General features: G+C 45.3%; 1 protein-coding gene and 1 long non-coding RNA gene across 5 annotated transcripts in view; one reads left to right on the top strand and one right to left on the bottom strand.

Moving 5' to 3' along the window:
- Positions 1–19597, bottom strand: part of akt3 (AKT serine/threonine kinase 3) — a 340627-nt gene that overhangs the window by 182458 nt on the left and 138572 nt on the right. For all 4 annotated transcript variants that reach the window (XM_033025852.1, XM_033025854.1, XM_033025851.1 and 1 more), the window contains exon 3: positions 6429–6554. In XM_033025852.1, coding sequence (XP_032881743.1) covers positions 6429–6554 — 126 coding nt within the window. The remainder of the gene's footprint in view (positions 1–6428; positions 6555–19597) is intronic.
- LOC116976190 lies at positions 17–18923 on the top strand. Its single transcript, XR_004412889.1, has 3 exons — positions 17–158; positions 4860–4864; positions 18903–18923. It is a non-coding gene; the product is annotated as an uncharacterized LOC116976190 (long non-coding RNA).

Genomic DNA, 19597 nt, shown 5'->3' on the forward strand with positions numbered 1-19597 from the left:
GGTTCTTGCACTTGCCACTTTCTTCATGATATCTTCAAGAACTGATAGGTCGTGTAGTTTAAGAATAATTTGTCTTGGTGGGGCTCCAGCACCTGATCGGGCTCTCTGAACTCGATGTGCCTGATCAATTTTAGGTCTCTCATGCAGATTAAATACCTGTTGAAGTAAATTGGCAGTGAAGACCCGAGAATCTTTTCCACTTTCCTTCCCTTGCTTCACTCCAACTATTCTTAAGTTTTGGCGTCTAGACCGAGCTTCAAGATCTAGGCATTTGTCGGTCATTCTGTCCATTTGCCCAGAAACACGGTCTAGATCTTTCTTCAGTCTTTGCGTTGTTGAGAGATGTCCGTAGTAGTAGCCTCGAGTTCTCTGATAGCGTTGTTTCGAGGTGAGGAGAATGGGTTCCAACTTTTTGCTAATATCTTCTTCGACCCTTTTAATTTCTCCTTTCAAAATGGAATTTACCTCTTCGATTCAAACTTGTAGAGTGTCAATTTTTCCGCAGATTTCTTTATTCCCGACATCAAGTTTTGTTTCTAGATTTCCAAGCTTTTCAGTCAGAATTTCTCCAAAGTCTTTTGCCATAGCCCGTCTTAAACCTTGTTCTTGTGTTTGCTCTTCCATGGTAGAAATAAGTCCTTCTTCCTCAGATTCTTCATAAGTTTCTTTCTCTTGCAGAACCTGCAATCGGGTTCTTTGTCTGGTCTGAGGTGGAGTAGGCAGAATTTGTTTATTCATTTAAAATACCGGTATCCAGTCGGTATACATTGATTTCTGATGACGTCACTTACGCGACGTCGGGCAACTGCTGGTAAGTGTTTTTCATTCGGTCCGTTTTTCTTTTTCAGGTATTTTAACGCGTTTTACGGAGCGGAGCTAAAAGGAGCGCCTCTTACTGCTCCATGGCGCCACTGGAAGTCCCTTGCGGATGCCGTTTGAGTTGAAGAACGCTGCGCAGGCCTTCCAGCGGCTTATGGACTGTGTGTGCCATGGCCGGGACTTTGTATTCGTGTACTTGGACGACATACTCATGGCAAGCCGCTTGCGGCAGGAGCGCTGCATCCACCTCTGACAGCTGTGTCAGCGCCTCAGAGACTATGGGTTGGCTATCAACTTGTCCAAGTACCATTTTGGGGTGACGGCCATTGACTTCCTTGGCCACCACTTAACTCCACAAGGGGTGGTGCCTCTGCCGGCCAGGGTGGATGCTGTCCGCCGGTTCCCTCATCCGACCAGTTGAGGGCTTCCAGGAATTCGTGGGGATGGTTGCGTTTTATCACCGTTTCGTGCCGGTGGCGGCTGCAATCATGCGCCCGCTTTTCCACCTGATCACTGGTCGTCGCAAGGAGGTTGAGTGGTCCGACGAAGCAGCAGCAGCGTTCGAGAGTGCTAAAGAGGCCCTGGCTGGGGCCACGATGCTCGTCCATCCACGAGAGGATGCCCCAACCGCCCTGACGGTGGACGCTTCTGAGGTGGTAGTTGGGGAAGTGTTGGAGCAGCTCATTGACGGATGCTGGCGGCCACTCGCCTTCTTCAGCAGGCATCTCAGTGGTGCTCAGCGCCGTTACAGCGCTTTCGACCGTGAGCTCCTTGCTCTGTACCTCGCTGTACGTCACTTTCGCTACTTCCTGGAGGGGAGGACTTTTACTGCCTTCACAGATCACAAGCCGCTAACTTTCACGTTTGCCAAGGTTTCAGACCCGTGGTCTGCCCAGCAGCAGGGGCAGTTGGCGTACGTGTCCGAGTACACCACCTCCATCCGTTTCGTCGAGGGCAGTACAACAGGGTGGCCAACGCCTTATCGCGACCTGCGGTTCACGCGGTTCTCCAAGTCACTGAGGGTATTGATTATTCCGCCCTGGCAGCCGCACAGCTGGTCGACGAGGAAATGGTCGCCTATCGCACGGCGGTATCGGGCAGTTGGAGGACGTTGTCTGTGGTCCTGGGGGCGCAATTCCGCTATCTGATTCCTCAACGGTTGCTTGTGCTCGAGCCTTGGTGGCGCACTGGATCGCCCAGTTCTGGATGCCGCTGGACATAACATCCGACCGGGGGCCTCAATTCACGTCGGAACTGCGGTCGGCCATGGCACGCCTCCTGGGGGTTCGTCTCCACCGCACAACGGCGTATCATCCGCAGGCGAACGGACTGGTGGAGCTGTTTCACCTCCAACACAAGGCTGCCTTGAAGGCACGGCTCAATGATCCAGACTGGGTGGACGCTCTGCCGTGGGTTTTGCTGGGAATCTGCACCGCACCCAAGGAGGACTTGGCCTCCTCCTCCGCCGAGTTGGTGTATGGGTTCCCATTGACGATGCCCGGGGAGTTCATCCCACCGGCGCAGGGCCAGGTGGAGCAGCCTTCGGACGCTCTGCAACGTCTTCGGCAGACGGTGGGCAAGCTGGTGCCAGTGCCCACGTCTCGTCATGGGTCCTTCCGTCCGCACGTTCCCTCTGCTCTGGAGGACTGCCAGTTCGTCTTCCTGTGCAGGGATGCTCATTGGACACCCCTCCAGTGGCCGTACGAGGGTCCCTTCCGGGTCCTGGAACATGGCTCGTCCACTTTCGTCTTGGACATGGGGGGTCGGCATGAGACTGTTTCGGTTGCGCAGCTGAAGCCGGCGCATATTGACATTGATCGACCGGTGCTGGTAGCGCATCCCCGTAAGCGAGGGCGCCCTCCGTCTAGGGTACCTCCTCCAGTGGCTACTCCATCCCCTGCATCTGTTGGTCAGTTGCCCGTTCCTGGGCCGAGCTGGCGCGCACCTGGGCTGGTCGCCGCGTGCGCCCTCCTGTCCGTTTCGTGCCTCTGGTTCTTGGGGGGGGGGGGGTCCTGTAGCAGTCCCTGGGGGTTAGGTCACTCCTTGGGTCATCCCCCTCGGCTCTTGAGGGACAGGGACGATTGTCTGGCCACGTGGTTTCCCATTGTGTGTGTTTGCCATGATTGATTAAACGACTTCTGAACCTGCCTGGCGTCTGGCCTTTTCCTGACCTCATCCAGGCCAGTACAATAACATAATACAATGCAAATAGGTATTTTTCTAAATGAGGGATTTAAACAAAGATACACATGCCATCCTTTCAGGTGATCATAAAAGATTAATGAGATAATAAGACAAAGGGGCAGAATTAGACCATTTGGCCCATCGATTCTGTTATCAATTCCTTGGTTGTAATTTGAAGAAATGCAGATGAGTCACACCAGTGTCCTGCTGATCTTTCATCTTGAACCTACATCTATCATATTTTTTTACTAATTTTTTTGTAAGGCAATATCTGCAGTTTCTTGTGTCTCCTAGAAATATTTTTACACTGGTATCTGAGTAAATGTGTAGAATGGTTTCCAATAATCACCACAAAGATCCACCCTCTAACCCTTCGCAATAATAACCAATTTTCATCCATCTGAAAAGAGTACATAATCAATATGGAAAAGTACATATTTGGAATTTCAAAAAAATGAAGTTAAGCACAATTATATTATGTACATTTAAACATGACAATTAACAATCAGTGTCTGCATTACAGCAGCAAATAAAATCTCTCTAGATATCTGTCATGGGCCAAAATATGACAATATCTTTCCATTATAATATTGGGAACAACTCTGCCCAAGACTGCAAGTCATTGCAGACAGTTGTAGTTGTAGCCCAGACAACCACACAGACCAAATTTCCCACCGTTGACTACATCTACACTTCACACTGCCTCGGAAAAGCAGCCAACATAATCAAAGCCTTGCCCCACCTTGATCATTTCTTCTTCTCCATACTCCCGTCCGACAGAGGTACAGAAGCTTGAAAGCACGCACCATTAGATTCGTAAAATCTCTTTCCCTCGATTATCAGGCTTCCAAACGTTCCGTCCATAAGCTAGAGTGCTGTTTAATTCACCCCTACCCAATTGAGGACAATGGACTTTTTTATGGAACTGATGCGCTATAATGCACTTCAATGCTGAGAACTATATACTGCACTCTATATCTTTCCCTTTGCTCGATCTCTTGCACTTGAGTTTGAACTGATTGTAGCCATGAATTATTTATCTGATCTGTTTGCATAGCATGCAAAATCAAAACTTTTCAATCTTTCTTAATTGTGCTAACTGCCTGTGCATAATAAAATTATCTATACTAAACCTTTTTTCTTTTCTAACAATCACATCACAAACATCTGGGATTGTTCTCACAGCATTTTGGCAGGAATATCCTTTTTATTCATCCAATGCACTAATTTTAAGTGCAGGCTGGGATAAGAATCCTTAATTAAACAAATAAACAAACATGAAAAATAAAAAACTGCTCGTAAAAGAGCATTCCCTCAGCTCCCTTTGATAAAGCAGCCTTGACCTTAAGTCCTCCACTTTATTTTCTAGTGATTGAACATTGGCTAGTAGGGAGAGGGGGTCGTAGTCCCCTGCGCTTCAGTCTGACCTGAAGTCCTGCCCGTCTGCCACGTTTCCGGACACAATGGAGGCCTCCCCGGTGTACCCGCCAGGTACATTATTTACAGTCCCTGTGAGGTGGGAGCAGGGAGGTATGAGGGGGCGGGAGTAGGGGAGGGTGTTTGGGGAGGAGGGGAGGGAGGATATGGGTGTGTATGCGGGTGGGTGTGGCCTGTGTGTGGGGGAGGGCTGTGTGTGTGGGAGGGAAGGGGGTGAGTGTGGGTGGGGAAGGGTGTGTGTGTGGTGAGTGTGCGGGGGGAGGGGGGTGTGTGTGGGAGGGAAAGCGGTTGTGTGTGGGCGGGGGGGGTGTGGGGGGGAGGGGTGTGTGTGGGGGAGGGGTGTGTGTGTGGGGGAGGGGGGTGTGTGGGAGGGAAGGGGGGTTTGTGTGGGGGGGAGGAGTGTGTGTGGGAGGGGGGAGGGGGTGTGTGAGCGGGGGGATTGTGGGGGCGGGGTGAGGGTGGTAAGTGTGGGCGGGGGTGTTTATGGGGTGGAGGGTGGAGGGGGGGTGTGGGGGGTGAGAGAGCTTGGAGAAAAGATGGGGAAAGAGCCATAGAGGAGAGGGGAGTATCACGGGGGAGGGGGGGGGCGGGAGCCAGCGAATGGGACCGGAGGGGAAGGGGCTGGAGCTGGGGGGCGGTGCTATGGCAGTGCAGTCGGGACTCACAGCGGGCGGCACCAGCAGCAGAGGCCGCGGGCGCAGACATAGCAAGGCCGTGGGCTGTCCCGAGCGAGGCCCACTTGCCCTCCTCTCTCTCCCTACCACCTCATCAGCCTCAATCCCCCCCTGTCTCCCTCATCACCTCCTCCGGAGGATCATCAGCCATCGGCGCCCTCAGAGGCGAATGGGACCAGAAGGGAAGGGGCTGGAGCTGGGGATCTGTGGTCTCCTGTACGGTTAGGCCTAAAGTAAACATGCGATTAGGCAACCCAACATTCCATCTAAGATATTGAAGCTTCTGGACTGGATATTGAATTCTACGATTTCCGGTTAATAGATTTGTTTCTGTATGATTCATCCATCTGTGATAATGGTTCAGTTTGTTTGTTTTCTTCTCCAGCCTCTGGGAGTGATGTTATGTCCAGCCTGATTCGTCTTCCTGCTTTGCATTTCATAACACGCACATTCCTTTGTCAATGTTCTTTATCACTTTCCAACTGCTCCCATTCACTCATTAACCCGACAACCTTGTTATAGGTAATCCCCTTGGTCACGTCAGTTGTACCTTCTCAAAAACAAACCCATCCCTCACTCTGTCTGCAACTCAATGAGCTTCTTTTGTTTCCTTCCCAGTTCTGATGAAGGGTTCTTCTCTTTGCTTCTCTTCCCATAAATGGGTATTTTGTTCATTGTACAGTTCCAGCATCTACTGTTTTTTTTTAAATTTCCCACCCTAAGGTTAACCATTTTCAGTAGCCATAACCATGAATAAATTGTTCAATGAATATAGCTAAATACCCAGGAGTCAAAGGAGATCAAGTGATTAAAGTGTGAATTTCATGTGAATTGAGCTTGGTAAAGATTAATAAGAATAAATGAACTAAACATTTGCCTCTGGGAACATCAAATGATGCTGGTGCTTTTTTTTTGTTCACATTACTTATGAAAATAATAATCTCTTTTACAGTTAAACTAAATTATATTGCTGAAAGGGCTAACATTTCATGTTTTACAAGTTGTCTGGCAAATTTAAGTATATTCGCTCTAGAATTTCCTATTTCATGCGTAATAGTGAATGTTCTGTCCAGTAGAAATACCTTCCAAAATTATGAATTTATAGGTTCATAGATTTATACAGCATAGATGCACAACCTTTGCCCCAGCCTCTCCATGCCATTCCTACCCTCTAGACTTTCAAATCTACGAAATTAATACAAAGAGGATTATTAAAAACAATAGCGCAGAACATTTGAACTAAAAATAAAATCACATCTGAGATAATGCTGCAAATATCCAGAAAACTACAAAAAAAATGACTTCAAGACTTACTTGCCACCGAGAAATTATTCAAAGGGTATGGTAGATCTGCATCTTGAGGTTTCTCCTTGTATCCTATGAATGATCCGTCAGTCTTCAATAGAAAATACCTTGGTCTCCAGTTTTTGATATATTCCCCTACCAAAAAAAATAAAAGATACTTAGCAACTGAACAGAGGTAACTAATCTCCACAAGTAGAGGATTATGCTCAATTTCCTTCTCCATGGGGAGGAAAAAACACAACTTTCCTCTGAAATAAAAGTTTTATTAAAGATAGATAATCACAGCCAGTCAAAATTAGGCTGAATTGTTACTAGAACTAGGGGACATAGTTGCAGAATAAGGGGGGGCTCTTTTAAAACTAAGATGAGGAAGAACTTCTTCACCCAGAGGGTGGTTAATTTATGGAATTCACTGCCCCAGGGAGCAGTGGAAGCAGAAACGTTAAATATATTTAAGACTAAATTAGATGTTTTTTTAGCTGCCAAGGGGATAAGGGGCTACGGGGAGAGGGCAGGGATATGGACCTAGGTATGGTTAGTATAGTAAGACCTGAGTGATCTCCTGGACAAGTGTCGATCGCCTGGATTGGGGTCGGAGAGGAATTTCCCGGATTTTTTTCCCGAATTGGACCTGGGTTTTTATCCGTTTTTTTGCCTCCCCCAGGAGATCACGAGGTTCTTGGGGTGGAGAGGGGTGATAGCGGTATAAAGGGGAGGGTAGTGTCTTGTGTTCTGTGTCTTGTGTCTACTGTTTGTGGGTAAGTGTGTCTGTTTAGTGTTCAGCCATGAGCGAATGGCGGTGCGGGCTCGACGGACCTGGTGGTCTACTCTCGCACCTACTTTCTATGTTTCTATGTTTCTATGTTTCTATATCTACAAATTGACACATCTAAATAAAGGTAGACATTTGGAGTTCATTCAGCCTGTGAAAATATTATAATGGAATTCTTAGATACCAGGTAAATAATGTGAGACTGACAAAAATACAATCTTTGTATCTACTTTTCGATGCTCTCAGCTAGTACAGGATTCACGTTGAGCGTGGATCTATGGAAAGAAACAAATGGTCTTTCAAGATCAATTACTCTACTGAAAAACATTTGACATGCTATCCTTGTGCACATTCACCCCAATTACAACTTTAAACACACATTTAATCAGTAAAAATATTAATTGAAATGAGGAGAAAATAAACAAAAAATAACATTTAGTCTGGTACTGAGTTAGAGGTATACAGCGTGGGAATGGGCTCTCTGGTCCAATTCGTCTTTGTCAACCAAGATGCTTTCCTGAGCTAATTGCCTGCATTTGGTACATATCCGTTTGAAACTTTCCTACCCATGAACCAGTCCAAACATTTTTTTAAAATAGTAATTGTACTTATAATGCCCACCACAGCACAGAGTCTGCTTTGTTGAAGGTACATAATGACCTACTGCTCACCGCTGACTCCGGCGACTGTGCAATCCTGCGCCTTCTCGATATCAGCGCAGCATTTGATACTGTCGACCACATCATTCTAATTGACCGTCTCCGGTACGGGATTGGTATTGATGGCACTGCCCTGAGCTGCTTCATCTCCTACCTCTAAGGTAGGAGTTTCTCTAATAACATAGGCAACTCTTTCTCCTCCCCAGCTAGCATCTGCTGCGGGGTTCCACAAGGTTCCATCCTTGGCCCCATTCTCTTCTCCCTGTATAAGCTCCCGTTAGGCCAAGTCATTAAAAGGCACGGCATTTCCTTCCATTGCTATGCAGACGATACACAACTCTATCTCCCCCTGAAGCCCAAAAAACTATCAAATCTACTTAACCTTATCCAATGCCTCGAGGATATAAAGTGTTGAATGGCCAAGAACGTCCTCCAACTAAGTCTGAGGTCATCCTTCTCGGCCCCTCGGACTCAATAAAAATCAAAGCAGGCAGCCTTGGAAGCCTTACCCCACTACTCAAACCTCACGTCAAACACCTTGGCGTGGCATTTGACTCAGCATTGAAATTTGACAAACAAGTCAATGCCGTGGTAAAAGCTAGCTTCTTCCAGCTTCGGACGATAGCTAAAATAAAACTCTAGTTTGATGACCTCGAAAAGATCATCCACACATTTATCTCCTCCCGCCTCAATTACTGCAACTCCCTTTACACTGGCATCAGCCAATCTTCCCTGTCCCGCCTGCAACTGGTCCAAAACGCCGCAGCGAGACTCCTGACGGGCACCCGAAAAGGGGACCACATCACCCTGATCCTGGCCTCTCTCCACTGGCTCCCTGTGCTGTTCCGAATAAATTTCAAGATCCTTCTTTATGTCTACAAAGCCCTTAACGGGCTTGCCCCCACCTACATCAAAAGTCTGCTTACCCACCACACCACCTCCAGGTCCCTCAGATCGGCCGACTTGGGGTTACTGAACATCCCGCGGTCTAGGCAAAAGCTCTGGGGCGACCACGCCTTTGCGTTTGCAGCTCCTAGACTGTGGAACAGCATCCCTCTTCCCATTAGAACTGTCCCCTCCATCAACTCCTTTTGAGTCGAGACTTAAAACTCATCTTTACTCTCAAGCCTGTCTTGACGTCCTCTGAGGGAGGGCTATATGTATGTATTTATGTATGTACTTAATCTATGAACCAATGTTGTATAACGTTAGTACCTCCACCACTTTGGCCAACAAGAGTTGTTTTTTAAATGTGCTATAGAAATAAAAGTGACGACTTGACTTGAATGAGTATACGTCAAAAGGTCACGATGCGCATTTGGAGTATTGCGTGCAGTTCTGATTGCCCCATTACAGGGTGAATATGGAGGCTGGGGAAAGGGTACTGAGGAGGTTCCCCAGAATGATGCCTGGATAGAAACATAGAAAAACATAGAAAAAAAAATAGGTACAGTAGTAGGCCATTTGGCCCTTAGAGCCGCACCACCATTCAATATGATCATGTCTGTCATCCAAAATCAGTACCTCGTTCCTGCTTTTCCCCCCATATTCCTTGATTCCTTTAGCCTTAAGAGCAAAATCTAACTCTCTCTTGAAAACATCCAGTGAATTGGCCTCCACTACCTTCTGTGGCAGAGAATTCCACAGATTCACAACTCTCTGGGTGAAAAGGTTTTTCCTTATCTCAGTCCTAAATGGCCCTATTCTTAAACTGTGACCCCTGGCTCTCGACTCTTCCAACATCGGGAACATTTTTCCTGCATCTAGCCTGTCCAATCCTTTAAGAAATGTATATGTTTCTATCAGATTCCCTCTCATCCTAAATTCCAGAGAATACAAGCCCAGTCGACCCATTCTTTCATCATATGTCAGACCCGCCATCCCGGGAATTAACCTGGTGAACTTATGCTGTACTCCCTCAATAGCAAGAATGTCCTTCCTCAAATTAAGAGACCAAAACTGCAGACAATACTCCAGGTGCAGTCTCACCAGGGCCCTGTACAACTGCAGGAGGACCTCCATGCTCCTAAACTCAAATCTTCTCGCAATGAAGGCCAACATGCATTAGCTTTCTTCACTGCCTGCTGTAGCTGCATGCTTACTTTCAGTGACTGAGGTACAAAGACACCAGGTCTCGTTGCACCTTCCCTTTTCCTAATCTGACACCGTTCAGATTACAATCTGCCTTCCTATTCTTGCCATCAAAGTGGATAACCTCACATTTATCCACATTATACTGCATCTGCCCACTCACCCAACCTATCCAAGTCACCCTGCAGCCTCATAGCATCCTCCTCGCTGCTCACACTGCCACCCAGCTTTGTGTCATCTGCAAACTTGGATTAGCTATCGAGAGAGGTTGGACAGTCATGGGATTGTTTTCTCTTGAACGCCGGAGGTTGTGGGGAGACCTGATATACAATTATAATTTTTTCCCAGGACTAGGCGACTTGCTTTAAGGTAAGAGAGAGACAAAGTTTAGAGAAGATGTCTGGGGCAAGTTTTTCTTTTTACACAGAGGGTGGTAAGTGCCTGGAACGTGAGGCCGGGGTGGTGATTGAGGCAGATATGATAGTGGCTTTTCATAGACTTTTGGATAGGCATGTGGATATGCACAGAATGGAGTGATATAGATTATGTGCTGGTAGCTAAGAGATGATCTTGGCATCGTGTTTGGCACAGACATTGTGGGCTGAAAGGCCTGTTCTATACTGTGCTATACAGTTCTGCGTCTATGTTCTAAAGGCAAAATGATGCACAAATTAATTTGGACAGAAAGTAATCAATGCTTTTCTAATAACCAAAACTACTTCAGAACATAAAATATTTACAACCTTCCTATGTGCCTATGTAAAAGTCACTTAAATACCATTATCACGTCCTGCAGTGCGATCGGCACTCACCAAGCTATGTTTAAAAAAACTTGCCCTGCATGTCTCCTTTTAATTTTGCCCCTCTCACCTTAAAATTATGCCGTCTAGAATTTGATATTTCGATCCAGGAAAAAAGATCCCGATTGTCTACCCTATCTATGCCTCTCATTATTTTAATATAGCTCTATCAGATTTTCTCTCGCCCTCTTGAGTTCTAGAGAAAACAATCCAAGTCTGTCCAATCTCTTTCTGTAGCTAACAGGGTTGTGGAGTCGGAGTCGACGAGTCGGAGTAATTTTGGTGCTGCTGGAGTCAGAGTCGAAGTCGGTAAAAAAGTTCCGACCTCAACATAAATTACAGAGACTACGTTAATCTCTGCCTTATCCACTGACTTGGCCTCCACCACCATCTGTGGCAAAGAATTCCACAGATTCACCACCCTCTGGCTAAAGAAATTCCATCTCATCTCATTCCCAAAGGAACGTCCTTTAATTCTGAGGCTATGACCTCTAGTCCTAGACTCTCCCACAAGTAGGAGCAGACTTAGGCCATTCAGCCCAGCAAGTCTACACCGCCATTCAATCATGAGTGATCTATCTCTCCCTCCTCCCCATAACCCCTGACACTGTACTAACCAATTTTACTTTAGAACCATCTGCAAACTTGCTAATCATGCCGTGTATGCTCTCAAGATGAATATATGGCAATAAAGTTAAACTGAACAATCAGGCCATGCTGACCATATGCCTCGGTCCACATGACAATAAACTAAACTCTCCCCAGAAAAACAAATAAGTTGAGCAAGCATTAAGAAATTGCAGCAAATTATGGACGCAGCCCAGACCATCACACAAACCAACCGCCCTTCCATTGACTCCATTTATACCTCATGTTGCCTCGGCCACGCCAGCAGCATAATCAAGGCCGAGCCTCACCTTGGTCACTCCCTCTTCTCTCCTCTCCCATCAGGCAAAAAGTACAGAAGATATCTTTAAGGCAGAGATAGATTCTTGATGAGTACGGGGTTAAACTGAGTTCTTTTGTCAATCTAAAGTCAACTTGACTCAAACGCTTCTAGCTGTTGAAATCGATTCTTTATTCAGCTGAGACTAGTCTCTGAACCTTCCAACACAGAGCTGATGCTCTGGGGCGGGTCCAGACAAGAGTAACTTTGATACAAACTCATTGCTTTATGTAGGTATTAAGACATTTCAGATACAGAGGGTATGACAACCTAGTAACCAATCATCTGAGTCCTTCTGGTGATTTACAACAGCAGTCACATGATCCCCCCCTTCTCTGGCCTCATTTTACAACCTTCGTTTGCCTGTGGTATAACTTTGTTTAGAATTATTTTATTTCAACACAGCAAAACCCCTAGTAGGCTCAATTATCAATGACCACTTCTCAAAATATAAGATACATATGTAATACAATGATCACACAAGTCATACACTCTTTCCATACCAAGAAGAAAGATATTTCTATAAATCTAAACAGTCTAATGTTTACAGTCCTACTAAGACACAATATATTTCATAAATTGTTTCACTACAATTTTACACAGTTTAAAATACTATTACCTATGTATTATAACATTAATTATATGAGTTCACCGAATTACAGTTTCTAAGTTCAAAACCCACACACACTTCCCAACCAAGCATACATGGGTCGTAAATCCGTCAACTTAAGATAAGTGTTTTGTGACAGGATACAACTTCATTCTAATTTGCAGCCCCTTTCCTGCTTTCTGGAAGCTGGATTTTCAATCTATCTGCAAGGCCTTTTACAAATATTACAGAACAAAGCATAAATTCACAACTCAGACCATTACATCAGAATTACATCTGCTTCTTCGACTTTCTATAAACAAATCCATCAATCTGATTATTTTCCTCTCCAAGCAACTACTCCCCTTCACACACATCCTACCCCTTATCTCAATCTCATTAGAATTTAACTTAGCCAAAGCTAAATTACAGTGTCTATTATATCTCAGCCTTGAATTCTGTCTCGAACTCAGCACAAACTTCACAGCTCAAGAATGTGCCATAGAGAAAGAGCAGATGACCTCTGGCCTAAGAAGAGGCCCTATTCAGTAATCCATTCTTCAACACAAAATCATATCAAATACAATTTCCTCCAGCGATATAATTGCCTCAAAGCAATAAACTGAACTATGCAGGTTCAGATTAGCGTTTCTAAGTTTTGATTCATCCGTTCCCTGTGTGTGTGTTTCCTTGTACTTTATTTCTTTAGGAGAGATATGTTTCTGAAAATCTTAAGCTTTTCTCTTGCAAATTACCTAGCTTATATAAAAGTCACTATCCGAGCAGTTCTATTATATAATATTTCCTCACGGGTGTCAGGGGTTATGGGGAGAAGGCAGGAGAATGGGGTTAGGAGGGAGAGATAGATCAGCCATGATTGAATGGCCGAGTAGACATTATTGGCCGAATGGTCTAATTCTATTCTCACTTATGACATTGATGCATAAGAATATAAATATCATAGTCATTATAGAACAGAATATAGCGTATTGTTGTAGAATATAGCCTTTGTTATGGAATAGAATAGAGCATAGAACAGTCCAGCAATGGAACGGGCCCTTCGGCTCACAATGTCCGTGTTGATCATGATGCAAATAACATCCAAATTCTTCGTTTTGTTCAATGTTTTTTCTTAGAGTCATAAAGCATGGAAAGAGGCCCTTCAGCCTACCTTGCCCACCTTTTCCAGCATGACAACATCTTTCCTATAATACGGTGACCTAAACTGAACACAATACTCTATACTCAATGCTCCGATTGATTGATGAAGGCCAATGTACCGAAAGCCTTCTTGACCACCCTGTCTACCTGTGACACCACTTTCGAGGAGCTATGTACCTGCAATTGAATTTCGATCACAAAAATAACCTGTTTTTAAAAACACAGCAGGTATCTCTCCCACACGCGACGTTTAGGCCAATTATCCATAATAATAGGTGGAGTGGGCAAGAGACTGTGCATCTACCCTATTTATTCCTTTCATGATTTTACTCATCACCCTTCATCCTCCTGCGCTCCAAGGAATAGAGTCCTAGCCTACACAACCTCTCCCTATAGTTCAGACCCTCTAGTCCTGGCAACATCCTCGTAAAGGAGCTGTCCCACTTGGGCGACCTAATTGGCGAGTTTAGAAAAATGTAGGAGAGTTTGAAAAAATGTCATGTTGAAGACCTCTTTCGACTGTGTAGAAGACCTCCTTCGACTATGTTGAAGATTAGCTTCGACTAACTACGATTAACTTCGGGAAAATTGGACACCGAATAGTGGAGAGTGAAGACGACCTCCTTCGATCTCCTTCGACCTCCCTTCACCTATGATGAAGACTATCTACGACTACCTTCAACTACTCTCGATTACCTACGACTAACATGCCGGCCTACGACTAAACCTACTACGACTAAACCTACGAGTAAAAAAAGTATTGATTTTTTCCATGGCAACCTTTTTTTACTCGCGGGCATTTTTCAACATGTTGAAAAATACGCGGCGACCTAGCTGAGGCCTCGAGTACATGGGGACTACTCTCAAGGATGGAGGAGAGTTACAAAGACCTCCTACGACCTCGTGTTGACCGTGCTGCGAGTATGAGTCGAGGGCATTAGTTCGCCCAAGTGGGACAGCCCCTTTAATCTTCTCTGTGCCATTCCCAGCTTGACGACATCTTTCCTTTAACATAGTGACCAAAATTGAACACAAAACTCTAAATGTGGCCTCACCAATGTCTATAGAACTGCAACATGACCGCCCAACTTCTATATTCAATACTCTGTCTGATAAAGGCCAATGTGCCAAAAAGCCTTTTTTACCACCTTATCTACCTGTGATGCCACTTTCAATGAACTATGTTCCTGTATTCCTAGATCCCTCTGCTCTGCAACACTACCCAGAAGCCTACCATTCACTGTGTAGGTCCTGCCCATGTTAGACTTCCCAAAATGCAACACCTCACATTTCTCTGTGAGGTGTTGCAACAACCACCCGAAATTCCATCAACCATTCCTCAGCCCACCTGACCAATCGATCCGGATCCTGCTGCAATTTATCACAATCGTCTTCACTGTCTGCAATACTACCCACTTTTGTAACATCAGCAAACGTGCTAATCATGCCCTGTATATTCTCATCCAAATCATTGATGTTGATGAAAAACAGTAACGGGCCTAGCACCGAACCCCGAGGCACAGCACTAGTAACAGGCCAGACAAAAGTGCTGGAGAAACTCAGCGGGTGCAGCAGCATCTATGGGGCGAAGGAAATAGGCAACGTTTCGGGCCGAAACACTTCTTCAGACTGATGTAGGGTGGAGGGGGCGGGGAGAAGAAAGAAGAAAGGAAGAGGAGAAGCCAGAGGGCTGAGGGAGAGCTGAGAAGCGGAGGAGACAGCCAGGGCTACCGGAAATTGGAGAAGTCAATGTTCATGCCGCTAGGGTGCAAACTGCCCAAGTGCTGAGGTGCTGCTACTCCAATTTCCGGTGGTGCTCACTCTGGCCATGGAGGAGGCCCAGGACAGAGAGGTCGGATTCGGAATGGGAGGGGGAGTTGAAGTGCTGAGCCACCGGGAGGTCAGGTTGGTTAATGCGGTCCGAATGGAGGTGTTCGGCGAAATGATCGCCAAGCCTAAGGCTTGGTCTCACCGATGTAGATCAGCTGACATCTAGAGCAGGGGATGCAATCGATGAGGTTGGAGAGGGTGCAGGTGAACCTCTGTTGCACCTAGAACGACTGCTTGGGTCCTTGAAAGGAGTTGAGGGGGGAGGTTAAGCGACAAGTGTAGCATCTCTTGCGGTTGCAAGGGAATGTGCCCGGGGAGGGGTGGCGCGGGAGGGAAGGGAAGAATTGACCAGGGAGTTACGGAGGGAGCGCTCTTTGCGGAAAGCAGACAGGGGGGGAGATGGGAAGATGTAGCGAGTGGTGGGGTCACATTGGAGGTGGCGAAAATGACGGAGGACTATTTGTTGTATGTGACGGCCTAGTAACAGGCCTCCAGTCCAAGAAGCAACCATCCACCATCACCTCTGCTTCCTTTCTTGAAGCCAATTTTCTATCCATTCAGCTATCTTTCCTTGGATGTCATATGTGCAGACAGTGGAACAATTACATTTTTACAGTGCAGATTTAGTGGCCTATTAACCCAATATACATAGATACCATGCAATAAACAAAAATTCAATAAATTAATAACACCAATACGATTGCATAAAAGCCCTACAAGTGCATAAAATGTTGAGGGGAATAGATAGAGTGAATAGTGTAGATGGGGCATGGAAACATAGAAAATAGGTGCAGGAGGAGGCCATTTGGCCCATCAAGCCAGCACCACCATTTATTGTGATCATGGCTGATCATCCACAATCAGTACCCCTGCCTGCCTTCTCCCCATACCCCTTGATTCCGCTAACCCCAAGAGCTCTATCTAACTCTTTCAAATTCATCCAGTGAATTGGCCTCCACTGCCTTCTGTGGCAGAGAATTCCACAAATTCACAACTCTCTGGGTTAGAAAAAAAATTATCATCTCAGTTTTAAATGGCCTCCCCTTTATTCTTAGACTGTGGCCCCTGGTTCTGGACTCCCGCAACATTGGGAATATTTTTCCTGCATCTTGCTTGTCCAGTCCTTTTATCATTTTATGTTTTTCTATAAGATACCCACTCATCCTTCTAAATTCCAGTGAATACAAGCCCAGTCTTTCCAATCTTTCCTCATATGACAGTCCCGCCATCCCGGGGATTAACCTTGTGAATTTACGCTACACTACCTCAATAGCAAAGATGTCCTTCCTCAAATTGCCTATTCATGTTCTTCAGAGATGCTGCCTAACCCGCTAAGTTAATCAAGCACTTTGTCTTCTTTTTTGCCAAAAGCCTTTTTCACCGTTCTACGGACACTTTCAGGGAACTACATAATCCTAGATCCCTCTACTGAACAACACTCACTAAGGCCCGACAGTTCACTGTGAAAGACATACTAATGTTCTTTAAGATTACATTAAGCATAATTACAATGGCTTAGGATGTTGAGGAGAGTGGGTTAGGAATATAATGCCAGGTGATAAGCAATTGCCAAACCTCTGAGCAATGAAGAGAGGTGACCTACAAAAAAGAGAGAGAGAGAGAGAGAGAGAGAGAGACACACACACACACACACACACACACACACACACACACACACACACACACACACACACACACACACACACACACACACACACACACACACACACACACACACACACACACACACACACACACACACACACACAAAAGAGCTCATTGTCGACTTCAGGAGGCACAGCACCGACTTAGTCCCCCTACATATCAACGGCTAGTGTGTGGAGAGGGTCAACACCTTCCGGTTTCTTGGCGTCCTTATCTCTGCTGACATCTCCTGGACAGACAACACGACAGCGGTCATCAAGAAGGCTCAGCAGCGGCTGCACTTCCTGAGGGTTCTCAGGAAGCACAACCTGGACTCTAACCTGCTGCTGACCTTCTACCGCTCGTCCATCGAGAGCCTGCTGACATACTGCATTACAGCATGGTACGGCAGCTGCACCATGGCAGACAGGGAGAGGCTTCAGAGGGTAACTAGGACAGCACAGAAGATCATTGGTTGCTCTCTCCCCTCCCTGATGGATATTTATACATCCCGTTGCCTTAGCAGGGCAAAGAATATCATCAAGGACAGCTCCCATCCTGCGTTTGGACTGTTCGACCTGCTGCCCTCTGGAAGGCGCTATAGGTGCATCAAAACTAGGACAAATAGACTCAGGAACAGTTGTTTTCCGAAAGTCATAACTACTCTTAACTCACACGTGCACTGACTTCACAGCCCAACACCCGGACTTCCATCTACCCTATCCACGTACTGAAATTTGGAACTGTAATGTGTATTGTAATTGTAATTTTTAATATTTTTTTTAAATAATTTTTAATATTTTAATATAACTTTAAAAATCTGCCTAAGAATACTACCTATTCATCCTTCACCATTTTGCCTTTATAGATATGTATATAGCGCCGCAGAATTGTGCACCTATTCCCCCCCCCTTGTTTTGTTTTCTGTTTCTTGTTTTTTGTACTAAATTATATGTATGCACTGAGTACGAGATGCTTTTAATCTTATTGTACATGTATAGTGACAATAAATGGCATATCTATCTACACACACACACAGAGTAAATATTGATGATGCGGAAGTAGAGATGGTCAAAAGCTTCCAGTTTTTAGGGATAGCCAGATCACAACTATGGGACAAGAAAGCACACCAATGACTCTACTTCCTCCCAGAAGGCTTAGAAAGTTTGGCATGTCCCCAGCAACTGTCACCAACTTCTACACATGTGCCATAGAAAGCATTTTATTGGGATCCATCGCAGCATGGTTTGGGAACAGTTCCATCCAAGAGTCACAAGAAATTGCAGAGCGTTAGTGGACGTAGCCCAGACCATCATGCATACCAACCTCCCTTCCATCTACACTTCATGCTGCTTCGGCAAGGCCACCAAAATAATCAAGGGCCAGTCTCACGTATCTCCCACTTCCCCACTCTCCCCACATCAGGAAAGAGATTTGAAAAACACACACTTCCAGATTCAGGGACAATTTCTTCCCAGCTGTTATCAGGCAAGTGAACCATCCTTTCACAAGCTAGAGTGCAGTCCTGACTTCCCATCTACTTAATTGGAGACCTCTTAACTATCTTTAAATTGGACTTTATCTTGCACAAAATGTTGTACCATTTATCCTTAATCAGTACATTGGGGATGGATTGATTGTAATCAGTTATATTCTTATTTTTGATGGATAGCACATAATAAAAGCTATTCAGTGTACCTTGGTACACGTGAAAATATACTAAATTTGGATTTTCATAAGCCGTTAAAAATCCCAAATAAGAAGTAATGTGCAAAATTGAACCTGTGGGTGATTTTCTGGTGTGAACTAGAATTTGATTACAAATTGATAACAATTATGAATAAATTAGTATTTTTGGGGTGGGGCATCGAGTAGCACAGGGATCAATCCTCGTTCCCTTGCTCCCCACAATATATATCACAATTTGGCTGAAGAGAACTGAATATAATATTTACAAATAAGTTATGCAAATGCCAGTTAAAACAAAAAAGGACACAAAATGCTGGAGTAACGCAGCAGGTCAGGCGGCATAACATTTCCTAGTTCACCAAAAACACAAATCCAGGTAGGATTTTGAGGTGCAAGATGGATACAGAGAGTCTTCAAAGTGCTATACACAAGTTCAGTAGTAGATGAAGTATACTGTGGAGGAAGGCAAAGTCAGGCACTTTGGTGGGGAAAACAGAAAGGCAGTGTATTATTTAAACAATGATAGACTGATGTACACTAGTCACCAAAAGCAAACAGTGGTACAACATGAAGTTAAGGAGCAAATAGCATATTATCTTTCTTGCAAGTGGTTTTGGGTACAGGATCAAGGATATCTTATGAAAATTATACAGAGCATTGTTAAGACCACTCTGGAGAGTACTGTGTACAATTTTGTTCTCCTTACTTGCAAAACGATGTCCTTAGAGAGTCATAGAGTGATACAGTATGGAAACAGGCCCTTCGGCCCAACTTGCCCGACTGGCCAACAATGTCCCAGCTACACTAGTCCCACTTGTCTGCGCTTGGTCCATATCCCTCCAACCTGTCCTATCCATCCACCTGTCTAAATGTTTCTTTAACATTGGGATAGTCCCAGCCTCAACTACCTCATCTGGCAGCTTGTTCCATACACCCACCACCCTTTATGTGAAAAAGTTACCCCTTGGATTCCTATTAAATCGTTTGTCCTTCACCT

Source organism: Amblyraja radiata, chromosome 8 (genome assembly GCF_010909765.2).
Source record: "Amblyraja radiata isolate CabotCenter1 chromosome 8, sAmbRad1.1.pri, whole genome shotgun sequence".
Taxonomy (NCBI): Eukaryota; Metazoa; Chordata; class Chondrichthyes; order Rajiformes; family Rajidae; genus Amblyraja; species Amblyraja radiata.